The sequence below is a fragment of the Miscanthus floridulus genome, chromosome 11 (assembly GCF_019320115.1).
Source record: "Miscanthus floridulus cultivar M001 chromosome 11, ASM1932011v1, whole genome shotgun sequence".
NCBI classification, from domain to species: domain Eukaryota; kingdom Viridiplantae; phylum Streptophyta; class Magnoliopsida; order Poales; family Poaceae; genus Miscanthus; species Miscanthus floridulus.
The window spans coordinates 78,992,278-79,016,108 of NC_089590.1; the positions used below are offsets into that span (position 1 = coordinate 78,992,278).

General features: G+C 47.7%; 2 protein-coding genes across 4 annotated transcripts; one reads left to right on the plus strand and one right to left on the minus strand.

The window, feature by feature from the left end:
• Positions 1 to 1,999: 1,999 nt before the first annotated feature.
• On the minus strand, positions 2,000 to 5,251 carry LOC136493512 (1-aminocyclopropane-1-carboxylate synthase 2-like). 2 transcript variants are annotated; one of them, XM_066489609.1, is made up of 4 exons: positions 4,874 to 5,251; positions 4,616 to 4,747; positions 4,232 to 4,392; positions 2,000 to 3,694 (listed from the first exon to the last, which is right to left on the minus strand). In XM_066489609.1, exons 1-4 carry the CDS (start codon positions 5,042 to 5,044, stop codon positions 2,695 to 2,697), a joined length of 1,464 nt encoding a protein of 487 aa, XP_066345706.1. In that variant the 5' UTR covers positions 5,045 to 5,251; the 3' UTR covers positions 2,000 to 2,694. The 2 variants fall into 2 exon arrangements, with proteins under 2 accessions (XP_066345706.1, XP_066345707.1); XM_066489610.1 differs by lacking the exon at positions 4,874 to 5,251 and having other exon boundaries at positions 4,496 to 4,633.
• A 16,855-nt stretch (positions 5,252 to 22,106) lies between these two features.
• LOC136491314 (uncharacterized) lies at positions 22,107 to 23,815 on the plus strand. Of its 2 annotated transcripts, none has more exons than XM_066487582.1 (5): positions 22,107 to 22,623; positions 22,732 to 22,875; positions 23,016 to 23,082; positions 23,266 to 23,316; positions 23,565 to 23,815. In XM_066487582.1, exons 1-4 carry the CDS (start codon positions 22,212 to 22,214, stop codon positions 23,297 to 23,299), a joined length of 657 nt encoding a protein of 218 aa, XP_066343679.1. In that variant the 5' UTR covers positions 22,107 to 22,211; the 3' UTR covers positions 23,300 to 23,316; positions 23,565 to 23,815. The 2 variants fall into 2 exon arrangements, with proteins under 2 accessions (XP_066343679.1, XP_066343680.1); XM_066487583.1 differs by having other exon boundaries at positions 23,680 to 23,815.
• The last annotated feature ends 16 nt before the right edge of the window (positions 23,816 to 23,831 follow it).

A 23,831-nucleotide genomic window follows, 5' to 3' on the forward strand; every position in this document is an offset into this window, starting at 1 on the left:
GATGTCCTCAATCGCGTGCCAGACCTGCAAGTATTCCGCGGCTGCTGGGGCAGTTACTCCGCCGGATATGGTGCGCACCCAATGCCTGTCCGTGAGTGCTTCCGTGCAGATGACTCGTTTGGGGACAAAGTGCATCAAGGTGGGCGCCATTGCTCTGATTGACACCCCATCGTCGAATGTTCCTTCGCCAGGTAGTTGTGGTTCGAGGCAGCCACGGCGCTTGGGGCAACTCTGACCGAGCAACCAGCCGGTGCCATTGTCGACTGGTGGCAGACATGGAGAGCTCTTTGGCCAGCGTCATTTGCAAGAGGCGCAGACTCCATGTTCGCGCTAATCGCTTGGGAAATCTGGAAAGAACGTAATGCGCGTTGTTTCCGCGGAGCAGCCACACAAATTCCGGCGATCAAGGCAACCATCAAACTTCAGGCAGAGCTATGGGTCCAGGCCGGTGCGAAGCACCTAGGTTGTTTAATTTAGCGAGTAATAGGTTAGAGAAGAAGCTAAGCAGGGTGGGTGCGCTCAGTGTTAATCTTGTAAACCACCCGAGATGTAACAAACTATTCTTCTACTTAATACAAAAACACGCAAATCTTTTGCGTGATTGAAAGAAAAAAAACATATATCTTAGAATCTAACGATGTTATTCTTGTAGGAGACATATCTATTGACATCAAGCTGTCAGTGACTTCATCGATTTTAAAATCTGCGGACTCAATTTCAACTTAGTCTTTCGAATGTCCTCGTAGAGTATGATATGTATAGGGTAAATAGATCTAGAAATAGACCAAGAGGAGGGCTAGATAATAAAGGAGCGGGGTGGACGACTGTGGTGGATCTGCTGGCGCCCCTATTCCTCGCTTCCTAGTTACATCGTCAGCCTGTCACGAAGGAGCGGAAGCGGAGCGTGGCAGTGGGCAGCGACCTGCCGACCACCACCGGCACAGTTGCACGGAGGATTATAGGAGCCGGGGAGGCGAATATGGATGATTTAGTAGGCGTGGATAGAAGAGGGGCAGAGGGAAAGCGGCTACCACCTGTTGGTTGGGGTGCTGACGAGCATGCACGGTCGTGGAGAGGAAAAAAAGCTACACTATGTCTATTGCGCTGCCTGTAAAATTTTCTCACGTATGTGCATTGGGGAGTGGGCAATTGCATGTAATAAGATATCAAAAGACACAAGGTTCGAACAAGGTTCCAAAATTGTTGAAAAAGTTACATGTAATAAGATATCAATCACTGTGAAAAAGTTCTGTGAGCTATGAAAAAATTATTATGAGCCATGTATTGTGAAAAAGTTATAAGTCGTCTAGCTAAAACAAATCTAAAACCTATCATCTCTCTATTTTTCTTGAAACATATTTGCCTCTCCTATTCCCGAGCGACTGCACTCCCACATGTCCCGCTCTCCGACTCTCGATTCCCGAGTGACTACACCTCCGCCCGTCCTCCCTTTGCCCTCTGCCCCTCTTCTATCCCTTGATAACTTTTTATTTTTAAGATAAGAAGCTCTTTTTACCAAACTGTTGGAGAAGACCCTTTTTTTTTTGCTAAAAAATTAAGATAGGGAGTTGTTTTACCAAAGTCCTGGAGATGCTCTTAGACAATGACTTTTATTGAGGAACAGAGCTCACAAAGAAAAAAGACTAGCATGATTTTAGCCTTGACATAAATCGCACAGCCACACAGGATGTGTAGGAGTGCGAGAAAAGGAAGAAAAAAAAGAAGACAACGATAGATTTAAATCAAAAAATTGATCGGCAATAATTATATGAAGCTTGTGCCAATGGATACATTTAGGATGTATATGGAGAGAAAAAATATAACCAAACAAATAAACAAAACTATTTCAAGAACTGGTTTCACGTAAAAATATAACTAAAAGCTATATATATCCACAAGCACTACGTGCGCAAGCCACTTGCTAATTCATCAGCAAAATAAATAAAAAAACTCAGAAATCTTGTAGGAGTAACTCGATATAGATAATTATGATTGCTAAACTGGTCTTTTATTCACCCTTGTGGTACAGCTTCTGTTCTAAACTTCCGTCACACTCACACAGGTTTACAACAACAATTGATCGGGAGGACTAAATTACCATATCCGATCGTTATTCTACCATGCTTTATGGTAACGTCAAACCAAACCATATACACGCGAATTTCGCAAAAAAGAAAAACATATACACGAAAGAATCGAGGACAAATGTGTCCTGCAGCTTGACTAGCTGCTTACCGACGCCTGCACAACGTATCTGTATAAAGTCAAACTACCTACGTACGCCCTTTACTCTTGTCTAATCTTTTGTCAACGATCACATATAGCTGAAACACTGTTTAGACTGATATGTTGTGAGAGAAAAACACTGTTCTGGCTATCAGCTGAAATAGTATTTCGGCTTGTTTTTTCAGCAAAGCGAACGGGGATATGTGATCGTTGACAAAAGATTAGACAAGAGTAAAGGGCGTACGTAGCTAGTTCGACTTTATACAGATACGTTGTGCAGGCGTCAACAGGCATCGGTAAGCAGCTAGTCAAGCTGCAGGACACATTTGTCCTCGATTCTTTCGTGTATATGTTTTTCTTTTTTGCGAAATTCGCGTGTTTGCGCAGTCATGTGATCGGGAAAACGGGTGTGTGTACGGACGTACGGGCGCACCCTGCAGCCTGTCTTACCGAAGGCATTCTCGGTGACTAGCTGGCGTGGACCATCGGAGACTGCGGCGAAAGCAACGCCAAGGGGCTGGAGATGGCGAGGTGCGAAGCGGCGGCGCCTCCCCGGCGCGGCAAGCTGAGGCGCAGGTGCCGCGTGGCTGCCCAGCGCACGGCCTTGGCCTTGCTCTGCTGGTGCTGGCGCACGAAGCGGCGGATCCGGTCGAGCGCCACCTCCATGGTCTCGTCGTCCATGTTGGCGTGGCAGACGCGGAACCAGCCGGGCTCGTTGCAGTGGAACGACGTGCCGGGCGACACGTTGAGCTTCACCTTGTGGATGATGACCCGCCACAGCTCCAGCTCCGCGTCGTGTGTCTTGTCCCGGAGCATGCCCCGCAGGTCCATCCACGAGAAGAGCCCCGCGTTGCCGGGCAGGCACTCGATGCCGACCTCGCGGAGGCCCGCGATGAAGCGGTCGTGGCGCGCCGCCAGCCGCCGCGCGCTCTCCGCGAGGAAGCGCGCCATGAACCCCGCGTCGGAGAGCATCTTCGCCAGGAAGTGCTGCGTCTGCGAGGAGACGAGGCCGAAGCTGGACATCTTGCGCGCGCAGGCCACGACGTCGTCGTTGTACGAGTAGACGATGCCGACGCGGAACCCCGGGAGGCCGAAGTCCTTGGAGAGGCTGTAGGCGATGTGGATGAGGTCCCTGTTGCATCCGGGGACGTCGTGCTCGATGACCTCGGCGATGCTCACGAAGTCCGGCTTGGCAAAGACGGAGCCCGCGTAGATCTCGTCGCAGATGAGGTGGACACCGTGCTCCGTGGCGAACGTGGCCAGCATCGCCAGCGTGGCGCGGTCCATGATGGTGCCCAGCGGGTTGGAGGGGTTGGTGACGAGGATGCCCTTCACGCGGATGCCCTGTCTCCGCGCGTCGTCGTATGCCGACACGAGCGCCTCCTGTTTGAGGGTGAAGTTGTTTGCGCTGTGGCATTCGATGGGCAGCAGCTTCACGCCTGACCTCCAGCAACAGTCACGGTCGAAACTGTGATCACCATATACAACGAAAAGCATGTCAGGGGGCTCAGGGCTCGCGAGAATGAAAGAGGAACAGGTACGGTGTGCCGTACGTCGTGCGCGCATGCATATGCTAACGTTGCTACGCGGACCTATAGGCACGGTTGATTGGATGGTCAACGATGCAAACGTGCATGGGAATTAAAGTCGCGTGGAACAGACCGTGTAGGAAATAACGTGCATGGTTTTTCCTCGCGTGACTAACTTGGATTGCGTTGTCCACTAGACGACAATCGTCCTTGCGACTAACAAGGGTATTACTTTGATTTGATTAATTATGGGGAAAATGCTGCTTTTAGAGGTTCCTGATCGAGGTAAGTTTTGAAACGTTACCCAAACAAGGAAAGGTGACGGGGCTAGAATTGACTAGTTGACTTTGACACGTACTCGAATTAGCTCAGTTTTTCCGTGCTTTTGACCAACTTTCGAGTCGAGTCTAATGGATGACTAGGACATGAGAGTACTTTGGTTGAAAAAATGAAGGACGACGTCGATCAGGACATACGCTGGGTAGTATGGCGTGGGCACGAGGTAGGCGTCGCCTGGGTCAGCGAGGCAGAAGGCCAGAGTGTCCTGCGCGCCGGTGGCTCCTCCGCTCATCACGACGCGGTCGGGGTCGAACGTCACCTTCCCGCCCCTCACCTGCCCCATGAACTTGGCCATCGCCTGCAACAAACGATAAGCCGATCAAAACGTCAGCTATGACATTGTGATTAACAATTAGCCGCGCATGCATGATGGTCTGTCAGGACGGCGACTGCTAGCTAACCTCCGGCCGGCCGGTAGCTGCTCCGTCGTTTTCGCACGCAGTCGCCATTAGACGGCAGCAAACCTAATCAATGATTCTGGCGTTTTGCTTATTATTAGCCATAGCCAAGCCGTTAGTTACCTCTCTGAACTCCTTCAGGCCGTGGTAGTCCTGGTAGTTTGCTATCCTCCGGAACTCCGACGCGCCCTGCGCCGTGCAGATGGACGCCTCCGGGTGCTCCATGATCCATTGCTCGATCAGGTCAAGCGACAGCTGCAAAACACGCCAGTAGTTTACATGAGCATTCGACAGCTGGTGCGGGCAGTATTACAGATCGAGTTACAGTGTACAGAGAGGTGATTATAAGGTGTACTGTAGCTGCAGGGGGACGGTACGTACTTGGTTCTCGGCGAGGCCCATCTGGATGACGCCGTCGCGGTTGCCGCGCAGGTCGAAAGGGTTCATTTCGTAGGCCTTCCACCCGTCGAAGTAGGACGAGTTCTCGCCGTGGCCATCGCCGGCGGCGATCCTGGAGAGGAGCTGATGCTCGGCACTGCTACCACCGGCCATTTGACGTCGGTTTTTTTCTTTCCTACCGAGGATCAGAAAGCTCGGCCGCGACGAGCTAACAAGGGTGATCGATCAGTGAAACAGAGCTAGCGCACGTTCAGGCGCTGTGCCTTAGCTGTGTGCTCCCGAGAGAGATCACTATTCGCTAATAGCTGGCTGTGGTTGGGCTGCTTGTGGAGAGGCCTTGGAGGCTTGGAAGGAGAAGCAGCTTCCGGTGATGATCTCTCACGGTTTGGGGCGCGCGCTGGTTTATAAGAGCCGCCGGCCGCGTCCATGCGTAGCCGCAGGAAATTTCCTTGAAACGCAGAGGGTGGCTAAGGTATTGAATAATGTGAACGCGACCGGAGACATGTGGGGCCCTGCTGACCTTTTGAACGTTTCTTCACCCTTAGCCCGATCGGCTAGGGCTGGCTGGCTGGGCTGGCTGGCCTGCCCCATCATATGGATACTATTCACATAAATCAGTCAGCAGTACTTTTCTCTCACATAAACGATCCAGCAACGATACGAACCAGCCAACCGAACATGTCAAGCCGAAATTATCTAGGATGCTCGGCTGAACTAGCGAGCCTGAGCCTCACGACGTTCTGCTCGATTAGAACAGACTCGCAAAATTCGACAGGTTAACCGCCTCCCGAGAAGAGGGGGTTGTTACAGCACTAGGAGCTTCGTGCGACGGAACGGTCAGGTGATGGATGGTGACGGCAGTTACGCCGGTCCAAGAGCGTAGCCGGCGCGTGCGGCGGCGGTTCTACGTCTAACGGCGGCTTGTGGGATAATTAATGGGTTTTAGACCCGCACTGAACTTCAGGGTTTGCTAGCACGACCATCGGCCTGTTCGCTTGGTCGTAAACGATCGTAAATTTTCAGTCAAAATAGTATTTTTCTCTCACACCAAACCAGCCTGCAGTAATAATCCACGATCGTATACAATCGTTTCAGCCCTAGCCGAACAGGCTGCATAACGAAGGATTCAACCTCAACCGCCGGCGCGCCCGCCGCCTTGCCAGGAAGGAAAATTGGTGGCGGCGTTTGCACCGCTAGCCCGGTGCTGCCGCCGCTTGATTGCTGAGGCTGATTGGCGGCCGGTGTCATCCCGGGGTTCTCCGTGTACTCCGCGTCCGCGCTGTCAGTTCGTGTGCGCGAGTGACTGGCGGACTGGCGGCGGCGGAGGACCAGCGGCCTTCATAGCTCCCAAATGCCAACTTGTTAACTGGCTCTGTTTAATTTGTTGCTGTCCAAACGGCTAGACACGGCATGTAGGAGTACAACGTCGACGTGGCCAATGACGCGATATTGTCAGACTGGACAAATGGTGCTGGTCTACTAGTCATACTGTGTCACAAGTGGCAGGAGTTCAGAGCAGGAGGTCAAGGGCTAATAAATGCTCAATGTTATTTTGTGTGCAGTCAACCTACATGGCGGCAATGCAAGTCCTAAAAATTCGGTAAATCTCTACAGTGCTCGAGTGTTTCTAGCGCTTTGTTCACTCAATTTGCTGGCCGTCCATCTGGTGTTGGCAACGGACGCGATCATCCTGTGCCCGTGCACTCTTCCCCACCGCATACAGCTGGAAAAGGCACTCACGCAGCACGACAGTCCACAGGGCTGTCACGTTCCATCAGACATTGCTTTACTCCCGTCTAGGTGACACCCCAGCGCCTCACTTAGGCCCCTTTTAGTAGGGCTTCTCCACCGGCTTTTTCTGTCAAACGGGGTAAAGTGAAATAGATTCACTGGTGAAGCCCCTAAAAACATACTCTCACAGTGATTTGGGGTGGGATGGTGCAAAAAAAAGTGGCTTCTCCTGGCTCCTCCTCCAGGCCCCTAAAAACATGCTCTCACAGGGAAGCCATTTTGCCAAATGGTTTACCAAAACCGCTTCAGCTCCACTGGTGGAGCTATTCGTGGAGCTGAAGCCAAAAAAATGGCTTCACTAGTAAAGTGAAGCTCTGCCAAACGGGGCCTTACTTTCACCCTATTCATTTGTTAGTTTGAGCCAGGGCTTATCAGCTATGATACAGTATTTCCTCTCACAACAAACCGGCATTAGCTGGACTTATCAGCCCAGAAACCGATCAGCGAACAGGCTGTTTGTATTTACACAATTTGGCTTGGGCGCCATAAACATCTCCTCGCGCACTCTTTTTTCCTCGCTTCTCTTTCTACCTTGCGTCCGACCCTGCCTCGGCGTTCGCGCCACCACACCCGGCGCGTCCGCGACCCTGCACCTTCTCTTTCTTGCTTGCCTGCCACCCTGCCCCAGCAGCCGTACCACAGCACCCTGCCGCGCATGCGACCCTGCACCCTGGCGCGCATGCGCCGCGTGCCCCTCTGCCCTGCCGTCCCGGCGTCGTCGTCGACCAGGCACTGAGCGTCCGAGCCGCCGCGCTCCTGCTTACTTCTGCCTCCCCACCCATCCACCACCGGCACGGACGCGTCGCAACCAGGGCCGACCAACCGCCGCTGCAACCTTACACAAATTCATTCCTTGGTTAGTAGTAACAAATTACATCTCATTGTAACATATTTTACTATTTCTAGTTGGGTGTAAGTTCTATGTTTAATTGGTGTAAATTGATTTCTTTAAATGAGAATGGTGATTTGGATTACTTGAATAGTTCTGTGATCTTTGTTTATGTAAGATTTATTGCTTTGATCTTCTTCTAATTTACCTTTCATAAAATTTATCTGTTAAATCTGTCTTTTTCTTTGTTTTTTGCTTTGATCTTCTTCTAATTTGCCTTTCATGGAACTGGTTTGTTAAATCTGTCTTTTTTCTTTGCTTTGCTTTGATCTTCTTCTAATTTGCCTTTCATAGAACTGATCTGTTAAATCTATCTTTTTCTTTGTTTTTTTTTTCTTTGATTTTCTTATAATTTACATTTCATACAACTGATGTGATTAATTTGTATTTTTTCTTTGTTTTTTCGCTCTGTTTTTTATTTCTTTTATTTGGTTCATTGGATTTTGATCCTGTGGTTATGGGAATCGAGTGACAAAACACCTTGAAACACTCGATTTGTTTTGTTTGGTAAATTCGAGTGATTTAAGCTATTCTGTCACTCGGGTGACAGGAGGGTGTAAATCACCCGAGTTTTCATTAGACAGACCCTAAAAATTTCCATAGGGGTGGCTGCTACAGTGCTCCGTATTGAACAACTTGCAGCCGATTTGGCCACGGACGCTGACTAGAATCGCTTTCCTTCAATCAACGCGTAGAATTGAAGAACTGCACTACGTGGTGCATATATTGTCATATCGGTGCTGATGTCAATACTGTTTGAAGTCGATTATACTAGATGCAAATTGCAAAGGTCCCTTCACAATCAAATTTTGAAACGGAGTTCTATACTTGATTCTAACCTTCACCCTGGTCCAATGGCAATATGTATCGTCCAATCTCCTGCTGGTTCTTTCTAAGAAAGTTTGTGATCAGATACTACATTACTAATGTCAATGGTGCTCATTTTCAAAAACAAATGTCAATGGTGTCGAAAGTTTCTTATAGAAACTACTACTATTCATCGACTAAGCGGAGGAAAGGATAAAGAACGTAAGGCACCGGCATGAAGTTTCAGCAAGCAGTTACAAAAGTGATCCAATATATATGAGCTAATTTTTCTATAAACTTTTTGATCCATATTTTAAAAATAATCTATCTGAAAAGTTTTTTTTTGAACTAGCCCCTTTTATCGTGCCACATGCCATGGCATGGCAAGCTTGATATACTGTCATGACAATGATGACGTGGACTCCTTTATCATGCCAATGGCGTTGGCGCGACAACACAGTCCTCTTGCGCGAACCGCTTGGCCATGACTGAGAGAGCAGGGAGAAACTAGTTTACCAACGTCGTGTGGAGGAGGGTACAATTTTGGCCCTGTTCGGCTTACCCCATATTCAGCTTGTTCGGCTTCTTTTTTCATCTGGAACAGTGTTTTTCTCTCACAACAATTCAGTCGGAACAGTGTTTTTCAGCCAGTTTCAGACCAGCGAACGGGGCCTTTACCGGATCTCAAATTCATGCCATGGGTCTACGTTTACTACCTGGGCTTTAGACTCCTAACGTGGGTCTATATTTGCCACCGTAAAAGCGAGAAGAGTGTGAGTAAAGGACAATGAATCGATGGCCGAAAAAGATGGTGGGGGTGAGGGATAGATGGACATGGGAGAGAGTAGGGACTAGGGGGGGGGGGGGGTAAAGAGTGGGATAAAGTCAAAAGAAACTTATTGTTTTAATATATACACTAGCAAACGTGTCGTGCGTTGCAACATACGTATAACTTATTGCGTGGTCACTAGGATATGTCCAAGCCAACTATAATGAGTTAGCTTGCTTTGTTGGATTTCAATTAATAAATCAAATAAAATTCCAAGACCTATAAACAAATGATAGGTTTAGTAAATTGATTAATTCTATATGAAAATTGATAGGAGATTGTCTCATTTAAAATAGGTGATTATTTTATGCACCTGTTGTGGGGTTAAAAAAAGGTGAAAGGTGAGCCACTCCACCCCTCCCCCGATGCCAAGCTGTGTGGATCCACGGCGTGCACGAGCTTGACCGACCAGGCCGGCCATCACATGAGTGGTACGTCACCAGCGAAGATTTTGCCCCTCAAAAAGAGGGGTTTGATCAAGGATGGAATAAGAGATGTAGGAGTGATGGATGGACAGATAGAGGAGGAGAAGAGATGTGGGAGTGAGGGATGAATGGACGAGGGAGAAATGATGCTGGACTAAAGTCAATGAGGGATAATTTTCTCCTTTTAATATTATACATAGACTAGCAAATATGCAGCCTGTTCGCTTGCTCGTATACGATCGTGGATTATAAGCTGGAACAATATTTTTCTCTTACACCAAACCAGCCAGCAGTAAATAATCCACGGTCGTTTATGGCCGGCCGAACAGGCTGATGACCATGAATTACAACAGACGTGCAAGTTTTGTAGTCTCCTGGACCATCCTGTGCAGCTAGCTATCTTTGATGGATATAGTTGGACGTAGTTCTAATTAAGCATACCATGATTAGGATAAACTATATATATAGTACCCAAGAGTCTCAATATAAATCATCTAATTCCATCCAATTATATTCCTTTGACATGGTCTCACTAGTCTAAGTTCAAAATCTAAACCCTAGCCACTGCTTGCTTCCACACCACACGCCCCAGAAGATCGATCTCCACTAAGGGTTGCGCTACCGTTTAGACGGCAAATCCTATTGATCTAGCCACCACCACCACCATCATCAATGTCAAGTAGGAGTTCTAGTCCAACCTCCTCACGCTTGTCTATAGACCATTAAATATATTTTAGTTATTTGATATTATAGATACTAATTTGTCTCAATGAAATTGGTCATTTCAGACAAGACTAAAACAACTTACAATTTGAAACGAACAAAGTATTTTCTAACCCACTTTTTGTATAGGGCATATCTTGTGAATACTCAGAAGATGAGTCGATACAAATCCTCACAAGGATGAAGGAAAAAAATAATAAATATATTTTTACATTCGTCGAAAGAAATATACAATTATTGATTGGAGGGAAAAGGGCATAATCAAATAGGGCTTGTGGCTTAGACGAACCCGATTACAAGAACCTAGCAGTGCAATTAGGTGATATGTTATCTGACTGCTTGATTCCCCTGATGTTGCTTCCAAACCTCCTGAATCATGATGGTGATGACAGACACCGCTTCTTGAATCTTGATGGCCTGATGAGTGATTTACATATCACAGTTCGCATCGCAGATGGTCCTACCTACGATGCCGCTGGCTGCTCGGTGCAGTAGTGTAGGGGTCGGGGCCATGAGTTCTGGCGCCGAGATAATACGTTTCGGCGCCACAGATCTTGGGGCCGAGGTGCCTGGCCGTGCACAGGCCTGGCCATGCACTGCAAGGAATCCTATGTGGCGTTGACGTGGCCGGTACCTCGGGGCCAAAATACATGACGCCGAGCTCGGCGCCGTAGATCTTGGCGCCAGAGCTCGAGCCATGTATTCTGGTGGGCTGATGGCGCGCGCGACGAGGCGGACAAGGCCGGCAAGGACGACTGCAGCGACGTGGGTGGAGCAGGGCGACGTGCGTGATAAATGCTTACGTAGCTAGCTTGCTCTGTCAGATTTTTATTACACAAGACAATATCCAACAAAGATCCACAACCCTTTAACAAATACGGCTGAGTTGATGCGCGCCTGCTGCTCACTGCTTTTGCTGCTGCTGCTCACTGCGCTGTGCTCACTCGCAAATACGGTGGATGCAAAAATCTTGTAACTCTTTGGCTTGGTGAAGAACTGCATAGTTGATTTCAGACCAAATTGTCAAACCCAAACCTGACAGGAAAGAATCTGAAATGGCGTCAAGAGAAAATGGTGAACCATACGCACAGTGAGTAAACTTAGATCCTCAAAAGATTCAGAAGCAAAAAACAAAATGAAAGTTCACTTATATTGCCCATTGCAATGAGTCCCTTGTCAAAAAAGAAAACGATTCCTAGAAATGAGAAGAATATTCCAAAGCATGTCAGGCCAAGCCCAATCACTATCCAAGATGAAATTCAGACGTCACACTGAGTTGGAAGAATAGACTGTGTAATATATGAACCAGCGAATATGCTTCTACAACATCGCACAAAAGATTTTGCAAGCCAGAATTTTTCGTCACACTTCAAACATTTAGCATGATCTTTTTAATACAGCCAAAACACTAAAAAGGTGGTATTTTACACTTGACGATTCTACCAAGATTCATTAAAAATTTGCATCAGAACCTAGACAGAACAAGATAATTTCAAAGTGGTTTAGCATCTATTCCTTACAGTGATCAATCAGAAACTAGCATAGACCTTGCAGCAGCAGCATATCTAGTTTCTTCGTAGATATGCATCAGCAAAAGCAGTGAGCAGCACAATGCATCAACTCAGTTGTATTTGTTAACGGGTTGTGGATCTTTGTTGGATATTGTCTTGTGTAATAAAAATTTGACAGAGCAAGTTAGGTACGCAAGCATTTATCACGCACGTCGCCATGCTCCACCCACGTCGCTGCGGTCGTCCTCGCCAGCCTTGTCCGCCTCGTTGCACGCGCCATCAACGCGCTACAATACATGGCTCGAGCTCGGCGTCAAGATCTACGGCGCCGAGCTCTGCGCCATGTATTCTGGCGTCGAGGTACCGGCCACGTCAACGTACCGGCCATGTCAACGCCACATAGGATTCCCTGCAGTGCATAGCCAGGCACCTCAGCACCAAGATCTGTGGCGTCGAGACGTGCTACCTCAGCGTCAGGACTTATAGCGCCGGCCCCTAGGATACAAAGATGAGTTTAAGCCTCCTAGGGGGTCAAACGTAAATTTCCTTCAGAAAAAGGGACAAATAGTAAAAAATTGGGTGCACCTGCCGCTTGCAAAGGCCATCCACTGTAACACCCTCGGTGTTACATTGTACATTTTTTGCTAAAACCATGTCATGAGCATCATGTTTTTATATTATTGCATGTGATAAAATGAGAAATTAAATTTTGTTGCACTACTTCTCAAATTTAGCTCTAATTTATTCCTTGTCCAAGTATTCTCTCGCAGCCCAAATCACCTTCATTCATCCTGATCTAACTCCAGCTCTTATTATTCTTGTCCTCCTTAATTTCCCTTGCACGCACTCGGCACTCGCAAGCCCGCGAAGCATGCTTCAGCACATTCTTTGGCAAGACACAGTGCTTTTACTTTGTCGTGTCAAGCAAGTCAAGTTGGCAGCACACAACCGACCGTAGCAACAACATCGCACATGCTACGCATTAATCTCACTCACAAGCTCGGCCCACCGAGCACGCCGTTCGCTCGATGCTCTACAAACGCAGCTCAAACACCTTTTCCCCACGGCATCACTGTAGACATATGAAAGCAACTACGATACATTCTCTGCTGTTCTCCTCACATTTTCCCAACGCACGTACCAACTAGGGCTACTACTAGCTAGCTAAGGCCTAGAGTGACCAGATCATAGTCAAATGGAAGGCTAGCATGACTACCACAGCCTACAGTACAAGTACCACCAGATGGAATGAGCCTACCGTGGCGTGTGCGGTGGTGTGCCTGGACTGGTAGAGTGAGGACTAGAACATTGTAGCTTGCACAGGCCTCAAGTCAAGGTCGTTATCGTCGTCGGTGGCTTGGTTGGGGCGACGACCACAACCGCACTTACTATGATTCATGATTAAATAAATAAATGTTCGATGCACGGCCAAACAACCTTTTCTACACACACTGCCATACACAATCGTTGGCCAGCTCACAGAGTCACAGTCATCGGTGCTGTGTGCCACCCCTGAGCTATGACAGATGGTTGGCCGGGCCTATAGAATGACCAGCATACTCGTCGTGGTCTCATCTAAGTCACGAGCACGCGAGTGGGACCCCTAGACTCGATACTAAACCGTTTGCTTCTCCATTCCCGCGTCTCCTGTCTTTAAAAGGACACGCCGAGCCATCCCGCTCCTCTGCTCACTTGCTTCTTCCTCTCAAATCAAGTTCCTCTGTTCTTGCCCGAGAAAGCTGCGTCTATCGATTTCTCCCCGAGCTGTAATCGACCGAGGTAGCTAGCCTGCAAGAATTCCTTCATTCTCCTTCTCCATTATTTCCTTGACCCGCGGTCTCATCCATTATTTCTAGACCCTCACTAATGTACCCAAATAGCATTCACTAGGATCCACCCGGTCATCACGTCCAACAAGCGTCATGAAGTCTAAGTTGCCCTTCCAGCACATCATCTCTCTCCACGTGAGAGCTCCATAGCTACAAAGTCAAATGACAAACTATTGCGATTCACTAATTATTAGCATACCACTTGGCAAGATTTATATCTCCTCCGTTAATTCATTGACCTGCATAAATGAACCAGCACCCCCTTCATCACGTTAAGGACCAAAGACTCACAGTCATGTGCTGGTCAACAAGTCCAATAGCATGATCAACCTCCTCCAATAATATCATTTCTTCACTTCTAGAGCTCATTTGAATTTATTTATTTATTGTGAAATAAATTTTGTTAGATTCCTAAATCCATGATCTATCTGTTAGTGCAATTAGTTCGTATAGTTCAGTGATACCTTTAGGGTTACTTTATTATTTCAAAATACGTATTATTATTATTATGGTTATTTAGAGAATGAATTTTTGTGATGCATTGGTAGAAGTGCTAGCCCTAAAAATATTTTACAGTAGTTTCATTGTATTATTATGTGCTCACTGTAATTTTTGTAGCCTTAGAATAGGTTGATAAATATGGTAGCTAGTGTACCTTGTTTTTATCATATACATAGTAAATTGATATTAACAATAAGGATGCCTTTAGTTGCTAAGATAATACATGAAATATTTCATACCTGTTTAGTGGGAATAATAGGTAACTTTGCGTATTAGTCATTAGAGTTAGTTTAGTAGCTTGGTAGATGTATTCTTATTTTAAGAGTTGTTGTTGCCGTATTACTAAGCGTTGCATCATCATTTCATGCATGTAGATAATGAGTTGATATAGTTCATGACTGCGGGCGAGTAGGAGTATGAGGAGCTGATCGAGGAGTACGAGGAGGAGGTTGTCGTGCAGGAGGGAGTCCCGGAGCCATCAGTTGCTGACTTTGCTGACACCCCGCCTACCTAAGGCAAGCCCTAGTGCATAACCCCTATTTTTTTATCACTATATATATATATAATGTGCATTTAAGTTACAGGCATTTTGTGGAAACTACGTGCATAAATATATCCACCCATGAGTCCTACTAGTGTAGGTCAAGTAGCTGCTATACTCAGGATATCGGTAGCGTGAGTAACCTATCGTTACTCATAAGTAGGTGATAAAATATGATCACTCATGATAAAATGGTGGAAAAGAAAATAATGACTGGGTAGGGATATTGTTTGGGTACTGGTGGGTGTAAGGGGTTGTGTCCTGCAGCCGACAGGGCATAGCTCGGCTACGCTTTTTCCCTGTCTGTGTCAATTAATGTCGACAGAATATCATCGACAGTCCTCCGAGGGGTATCTCACAATGGTAGATTGATCAGTAGAGGAGCGTGAGATCAAGAACAAGATGGCAACAGAGACACACGAGTTAGATAGGTTCAGGCTGTCAATATGACGTAATACCCTACTCCTGTGGTCTGTTGGTTTGTATTAGCTATCGTATGATATTGCATGTCTTTGGAGGGGGTCCCTGCCCGCCTTATATAGTCTGGAGAGCAGGGTTACAAGTCAGTTAGATCTGCGAAATAACCAAAAAGTAATAACTGATTACAGAAATCTTGGGATCATACATATCCTAACAGATCTCGTAGTATCTTTGGGATATCTTCCAGATGTCTTGCGGAAGGCGCCGACTAGAGTCGTGTCCCGCAAGGCTTCGTCTTGTGGGCTGGGCCGCCCCTAAGGGCGCAGCCCATGTGGTCTGCCATGGATACCGGGGGCCATACCCCTACAGCTAGTCCCCGAGCCTGACAGTAGGTGACGTAGTCATGTGGTGCCAGGGTCAGAAAGTAGAAGACCAGCCGAGCAAGCAACCAGTCCCCGGGCGTAGCCACGAGATGAGAACAAGCACATTCACTACAAGGTGAACTATGCCCACTTAGTCCCTGAGCCTGCTGGAAGATGAAGAATGAATCTTGTAGCAAGGTCAAAGAAAAAGAAGTCTGAAACCTTGTTGACGTCGTCTGACATGCGCGTATCAAGACCCCAGACGTGCTGCCCAAGATCAGCACCCTGATCTGAACAGCATGGAGCAGCTTGATAGCACACCGACGAGATGTAGCAAGATCTGAGCACCGAGGAGTCCCCAACGTCGCTGGCGATGACCGAGCACCGAGGAGCCCCCGACGTAGGCGGCGATGTCCGAGCACCGAGGAGTGAGGAGTCTCCGGCGTCGCTGGTGATGACCGAGCACCGAGTTGCAAGGGAGTCCCTGGTGTCGCTGGCGTTGATCGAGCATCGAGGAGTGAGGAGTCCTCGGCGTCGCTGGCAATGTCCGAGCACCGAGGAGCGAGGAGTTCCAGACGTCGCTGGTGATGACCGAGCACCGAGCAGCAAGGGAGTCCCCGGTGTCGCTAGCGATGACCGAGCATCAAGGAGCGAGGAGTCTCCAGCATCACTGACGATGTCCGAGCACCGAGGAGCGAGGAGTTCCCGACGTCGCTGGCGATGTCCGAGCACCGAGGAGCGAGGAGTCCCGATGTCGCTGGCGATGACCGAGCACCGAGGAGCGAGGAGTCCTAGGCGTTGCTGGCGATGACCGAGCACCGAGGAGCGAGGAGTTCCCGGCGTTGCTGGCGATGACCGAGCACCGAGGAGTCCCCGGCGAAGCTGGCGAGGTCCGAGCACCGAGGAGCGAGGAGTCCCCGACGTCGCTGGCGATGACCGAGCACCGAGGAGTCCCCGACGTAGTGAAAGGTCCTAATATGGCTAGGGGGGTGAATAGCCTATTTAAAAATATACAAATCAACTAGAGCAATTTGATTAGTATGACAAATAGCGAAACGTAAACTTGCTCTAGCTCTACAAAGGTTGCAAGCCACCTATCCAATAATTCTAATTGCAATGATTACTAGGCACACAACTTGCAATGTTACTACTCACTAAGAGCTCTCAATCTTGCTACTCTAAAGAGCTCCACTAGATGAACTTAAAATAACAAAGCAAGCTCTCAATTCTAATTACACTAAAGAGTTTGCCACAACTAGTTTGCAAGAATACAAATGAGTGAGTAGTGTAATTATACCGCCGTGTAGAGGAGTGAACCAATCACAAGATGAATACTAAATCAAACACTGAGAGAATACTAAAGGGCAAGAGACAACCAATTTTTCTCCCGACGTTCATGTGCTTGCCGGCACGCTAGTCCCCGTTGTGTCGACCAACACTTGGTGGTTCAGCGGCTAAGAGGTGTTGCACGAACCTCGTCCACACAATTGAACACCGCAAGAACCTACCCACTAGTAAGATAGCTTAATGACACGAGCAATCCACTAGAGTTACCTTTCGGCTCTCTGCCGGGAAAGGCACAAGACCCCTTACAATCACCACGATCGGAGCCGGAGACAATCACCAACCTTCACTCAACGATCTTCGCTGATTCAAGCCGACTAGGTGGCGGCAACCACCAAGAGTAACAAGTAAATCCCGCAGCGAAACACGAATGCCAAGTGCCACTAGGTGCAATAACTAAAACAATGCACTTGGATTCTCTCCCAAGTCATTATTAAGGTATATAGATTGTGTACATTTGAGTCATAACAGTGCCGTTCAGCCTTCTATAGAATCGCGCGTCGGTGAAACCTACGACTATACAATAGATTCATCTAGACATACATGATACACGCGCAGCGAAGTCGGTGTTCTCCACGTAGGCCTTGTTTAGATTGTGAGTTTTTTCACTCTCTCTTCATCACATCAAATTTTTAGACACATGCATGGAGTATTAAATATAGATAAAAAATAACTAATTACACAGTTTGATTGTAAATTACGAGACGAATCTTTTGAGCCTAGTTAGGCTATGATTGAACAATAATTGTCAAATACAAATAAAATGCTACAGTACCAAATACAAATTTCTAACCTCAGTCTAAACACGGCCATAGTACGTGCAGTGACCCGTAAGCACACTGCGGAAGCGGCCGGCTGTACGAGACCGTACCAAGTACCATTCATCCGTACCGCGGTGCAGGGACACGGTCGGTGGTCGCACGAATAGTACAGGGGGTCAACCGGTTTGCGTGTCGCCGTGTCAGCATGCACGAGCCTTTCACCTAGCGGCCCCATAGTTCGCGACTTCGCGGTGTGCCGGTGTTTGTTTCTTCCTTCTCTACTACTGCAGACTCGAAGGGTGCTGTCCCGCATCCGTTTCACCTTTTTCGCATGCATGGCAGAGCCCTGCTGTACAATTTAGGTTTACCGCATCCGTTTCATATGACGCCGACAGCGACTGCGCGAGGTGACCTGAAGGATCGCGGCTCGCCGGCAGGTCGCAAGCGACATCGTCTCGGTCTGTCGGGCATCGGTCCCCTGGATGCCACCCGGCCGGCCGCTCGATTCATGTTTCGAACATGCTTTAATTCATGAGTCCTTGACACTTCCACGATATTCTTATTGCGCAGGCAGAGGCAACAGCGTTTTGTTGCTATTGTTCGAAGCCGTATGCCATGACGAGTGTCAACTGTCAACAAGAAGTGTACTGATTGTAGAGCTCTTCGTAGACTCATCAGACCTCTCGCATGCTAGATTGCATTACCGTGCGCGTTACTACTGCACGACACGGCGGAGCAAGTTAGGTTGCATTCCCTTCCGGCTGTGCTCGGCAGCGTGTCAAGTAGCATCTCACCATATGTCTGTCCTGTTTCCACAATAGTTCAATCGACCGGCAGTATTTCTGCATGCGTTATGGAAAAAGGGTGCATGACTCTACAGAGAATATTGACAAGACTAGGAAATACGTACAATGCCAGCTTTCTGTCCAGAACCGAACATACGTGCGCATGTGCGTTCGTGAAACTTTGGTTTGAATCTTTGAACACCAATGCCATTCGTCCATTCTTAAAAAAGAAAAGATTAAAACTTGGAATCAGTACTCTCCTTTGCGTTCCACTTGTTCGGTTCGGTTGGACTGTAAATCTGTAATCTTTGTGGACCCTCGCTATTCTCCAAGCAAGCAAGTGGCCCAACTTGCGTTCCAGTACCAGGTACTTTCCCACGTGATCGCACCAGTTGGGCCAACGGTTTTACGACTCCGAATTTTTTATTTTTTAGTTTTTTTTAAAACTTTTCACAGATATGCTCATAGAGGTACGATTTTAAAATCTAGACCCTTAGCTCGGCGTCATCGTTGCTGGCGTCGAGCTTACACTGCTCGGCGCCATCGTTGCTGGCGTCGAGCTCGGGGCCACGTTGACGGCATGGATGCTGACATGGCAGCCAGCTCGGCGCCAACAATCCTAGCGCCAAGCCCCCTCTTACAGATGGGCCCTCCCTTTCTTTCTTTCTTTTTCTCTACCGCCTGTCACCGCTGCCGCACCGTCCCTGCCCGCGCACCCGCGACGCCGCGCTCGCGCCATCGCCCTCGCCGGTCGTCACCGCCCACGCCGGCCCCCCGCCCGCGCCCCCGCGTCCGCGGCTGCGCCGGCCGTCCCCGACCACGCCCTTGCCCTCGGCGGCCGTCCGCGTTCGCGCCCTCGGCCGCGCTGGCCCCGCGCCCGCACCGGCAGTCCCCAGCCACGCCCTCGGCGGTTGGCCCCATGCCCGTGCCGGCTGTCTCCGGTCGTGCCCTTGGCGTTCGTCCCCGCCCACGCCAGCGACCGCGCCGTCCCCGGGCTCTACAGCGCCCGGCCGCGTCAGGTAAAAATTATGAATATACAACGTAGGTGCTTAATTAGCTTTGATTGTAATGTAGTAGTTCGATTATTTGTTATGTACTAATTAATGTGATGACTTAGGTAGTCGATTTAGTTAGTGATATAGTGAGATAGATATGTAGATAGATCGAAACATATATACATAGACACATAGATATAGTTAGATATGTAGATAGATAGAAACATAGATACATAGGTACATAGACATAACTATTTTGTCAGTACATTGTATATATATATACATAGTTATTATCTTATTTACTTAGTTTGTAGTTAGAAAGTACTTGTTAGGTACTATCTATCGTCTAATTTAGACTAAAGGACATGTGTTTCGTTATGTGTTTGAACTAGATGGACAACCTAGGGACCATATATTATGGAGGCACCGTTGAATGCGATCGCTATGGATATGTTGAGTTTGTTGACATGCAAAGCGTGCATGTGCTATTTAACGATAGGCCTTCATTTAGTGAGATGGTTGCAAGGGCTCAGGCCTCCGCCGGCACCCCCGCCACCACCACCATCAACAATTGGAGGCTACTGTGGAGAAGGTACAACACAATTTGCTATGTGGCCACACCACTAGGACGACCCTATCTTATTCACATGGCACATCCATGTGTTTGTTGTTTGGTTTAATTACCTAAGGCATGTTAGGTTTAGTCGAAGGAACTCTGTACCCTAGTTCGCTACATGTTCTCACATGCCATTTCATGTGTTTTGTGTGATGAATTATATAATGCCCTACTTCGTTAGGTTGTGTTTGCAGCACGTGATCACATTCACTATGTCCGCAATATTATACTGAATATTATGACCACAAATAATGAAAACAACCACATAATAAAAAGTCCAATACTATGCCATATTAAACAACACAATAATACTAAAAGTTCGTGCCGACAGTAGACAATATTGTTCATGAATAAACCATAGAACTAGCAAGTCATGGAGACTACTGAGTGCAACGAGACCATTTTCCCTTTCTCAGGGCAACGGGATTCTCCTCCATCGCTGCTTTTGCTCGGCGTACACGCTCAAGCTTCTTCTTCATCTCCTCCCTGTACGCAGCAACACGCCTCCTCTCCTCCTCTTCCTTGTGCTCCTTTTTTATAGCCTCCTCTCCGCGTCCTTTCCCCGTCATCTCCTTTTCCTCTGCCTCCCACCGCAACAATTTTGCATCCATTCCTTGTCTTCAGGTTTGATCTCAGTGTCGATCCACTACTCAAAATCACAGAGCGGTGGAGCGGTCTGTAAAAAATACAATTGTTATAAAACAAAAAAATCATGCAAGATGTCATATGACATAAACATCAATTCATCACCATCTTGTTAATGCGGCGCTGACGAAGTGTAGGCTCAAACGCAAAATTGGAACACATTCAATACCTCTGCCTATACGTGTCATCTTCATCGAACTTGGCTACCTTGCAAGGATCACCACAAAAGCACATAGGCACTGGAACACCGCTAGGCAGAGGCAATGGGTCGAAGGTATTTTCGGTCATCTGACCATAACTATAATACAACCAATTTCGTTCTAAGAACCGAAAGCAATTAACATTAAACCCTAAACCTAGGGTTTCCCATTTGATGCACAACAATGAACCCATAACATAACAACATGCGCTACGGTTACCTTGGTATGCTAGCTTTTCCACGCCTTGGCATTCTACGGTTGTATAATACAAATATTAAAAATTACATGAAACCCTAAGTAATGACGATTCTTAGGTTAAAAAATCCGACTAATATATACCGAATCAATAAAAAAACTAAGAGGGGAGCGAGGATACCTTGCTCTCGAAGTTCTACGGATCAAATCAAAGTTTTCAAGGTCCAATATGCCAATTCGTGAGGTAGGGCGAAATGGGGAGAGAAAAAAACGAGAGGAAGGAGAAAGAAGAGGAAGAAGGCTCGGGCAAGAAGGTTGGGAGCGAGGTTAAAACACCACCTCGGTGACATAGATTACGGCGCCAAGCTCAACGCCAGGATCTACGGCGCCAAGCTGCCTGCCAAATTACTGCCACGTCTGCGCCGAGTACTATTTAGGTTTATGCTTGTTAAATATAAATAGATCTATAACTTAGCTATTAATGATCCAATGAGTATGAAAATTTTAATATAGTTCAATCATACAATAATTAGTCCACCATAAAAATTTCATCACAATTGAACCATATAAACTGCAGCTATGAATTATTACAATTAATTACAGAAAAACATATATTTAAAGTCACAGCAAAAACTTTGTAATAAAGTATACCATATTATATGTTCACTGTGTAGATCTAGACACGTGGAGTCCAATAAAATTGAATTTTTTATTTTATAATTTTTCTTTAATCTAATATGATTTTTGAAAGACTCAGCCGAAATAAATAAAAAAGACAAGACAAAATCGCCTTCAAAATTGTTTATAAAGGGTTAAAGAGGTAAGATGAATAGTTTTAAAAGTTAAGGAGGCGTTTTGCCTGATTTTGAAGTTCAGAGAGCAAAAACAAACTTTTTTGAAAGTTGAGGAGGTAATGTGAACTTTTTTTTTCCTAAACGCTAAAGAGGGACGCTATAAAGTATACCATATTATATGTTCACAGTAAAAAAAAAAAAAAAAAAAAAACTTTTTCCTTTAATTTTGCCCCCATTAATCGTAGCCGCGTGTTTGATGGTCACACTTTCTGTACAAGGCAAACTGGCAAGTGGTCGCAACGAGAAACTGAGGAGAAACTAGTGGCTTTGCTCACCGGCGAGCTCGGAAAAAATCGCATGGCGTTGCAGCACGCCAGTCCAGCTAGCTCCACACTGACCACCGGCAGTCATGGCCGGAGCTCCGCAGCCGTCCTCCGTCGGCCACCGACGGACTCTAGCAGCCGTCTGAGGGTGCACGCGCAGTCGCAGAAGCCCACCGCCGGGTCCCGTGGTGGCGCGGGAGCCGAGACGACCGCAACGTCGTCCTCTCCCTCTCGGAGAACGCCGTCCTCAAGGCCGCCTGGTACGGCTCCGAGCTCCTCGGCATCGCCCGCGTCGCTGTTCCGGCCCGCGCCGTCGTCGTCGTCGTCTCCGGAGGGGGACGCTGGCGGTGCCGGTGATGTAGAGGGAGGCGCGGCGGCGGCCCTGGACGGCGCGGGAGTGGTCGAGGCCGTCAAGGCGGACTTCGCGCGGTCCTACTCCGTCATAGGTCTGAATCTTCTCTGATGAACTGACGAACGATTGATGCCATGCGTGGTAGAGCTTAGTTCTCTGAGGATAGAACACGCGTGCGCGTTTTGGTTCGTTTCGCACGCAGGGGATCTCACGCTGAGAGCTTACGAGGAGGACTGCGAGTTCGCCGATCCGGCGGGCTCCTTCAGAGGCCTGCGGCACCAATTTTGGGTCTCTGCTCGAGAAATCGAACATGAAGCTCACCAAATGGGAGGACCTGTAATTGGAGGTACGTACGAACTGCATCTCCAGCAACCAAGTTTATAACTTTGTAATTTGTAATGTGGCGATGTTAATCATTGGTGGTTAAAAAAACAAACAAACAAAAATCCACTGATTTGTGCCGCTCCTCGTTGCATCCGGTTGCAGGACAAGTCTATCGGGCACTGGCGTTTCAGGTGCGTCATGTCGTTCCCGTGGAGGCCTATCTTGTCAGGTGATTCCTGTTTATTTCATGTCCGATTTGTATGCTTATTCCTTAGTGGTCCATTCAAGCTGTTGCTCGGTTCTCCGGCTGTGTTCGCTTTGCTGGAAAGAATGGCTGAAAATACTACAAGCGGAGCCTATATATTTGCTCCTGTCCTGACATATGGTGTTTACTGTCATCCTGCCGTTTCAGCAACCGGGTACACGGAATACTACTTCGATGCTGAATCGGGAAGGTGTGCAGGTACTGAAAACTTCGACACACAGCGCGTTTAGATCAAAAAAAAAATTTGGGTTTTTGCTACTGTAGCACTTTCGTTTGTATTTGACAGTTAGTGTCTAATTATAGACTAATTAGGTTCGGAAGTTTCGTCTCGCGATTTCTCACCCAACTGTGCAATTAGTTTTTTTTCGTCTATATTTAGTACTTCATATATGTGCCGCAAGATTTGATGTGACGAGTACTGCGCAAATTTTTTTGAATCTAAACAGGCCCACAGTTCTGTTCAGCGATCCTATTTGGGGCTCAGGAGCATCCAAGCATATTTGTAGCTAGCCGCTCGATAGATAGATGTTCAGGCACGTCGGCGGCCCTCTTGTGAATCAGGCACGTCGAAAATTGGAACGTTCCAAAGATGGCGCTCCTGCGGCAGATTTTCAGGCCGAGCCGAAGGGTCTGGGAGGGGCCCGGCCGCGCGGTGTTGGGCCTGTTGGCTCACGCGCCCAGAACCTGAGCCTCCCTTTCTGCATGTGGGCTCT

What these genes read in the sequence shown, in the direction of transcription:
- LOC136493512 (XM_066489609.1), bottom strand. Translation starts at nt 5,044, where the DNA reads ATGGCCGGTGGTAGCAGTGCCGAGCATCAGCTCCTCTCCAGGATCGCC. An exon ending in TGGGCCTCGCCGAGAACCAA is followed by an intron (nt 4,748 to 4,873) that starts GTACGTACCGTC and finishes CGTGTTTTGCAG; the next exon opens with CTGTCGCTTGACCTGATCGA. An exon ending in GCCTGAAGGAGTTCAGAGAG is followed by an intron (nt 4,393 to 4,615) that starts GTAACTAACGGC and finishes CGTTTGTTGCAG; the next exon opens with GCGATGGCCAAGTTCATGGG.
- LOC136491314 (XM_066487582.1), top strand. Translation starts at nt 22,212, where the DNA reads ATGGCGTTGCAGCACGCCAGTCCAGCTAGCTCCACACTGACCACCGGC. An exon ending in GGGAGGACCTGTAATTGGAG is followed by an intron (nt 22,876 to 23,015) that starts GTACGTACGAAC and finishes ATCCGGTTGCAG; the next exon opens with GACAAGTCTATCGGGCACTG. An exon ending in GTGGAGGCCTATCTTGTCAG is followed by an intron (nt 23,083 to 23,265) that starts GTGATTCCTGTT and finishes CTGCCGTTTCAG; the next exon opens with CAACCGGGTACACGGAATAC.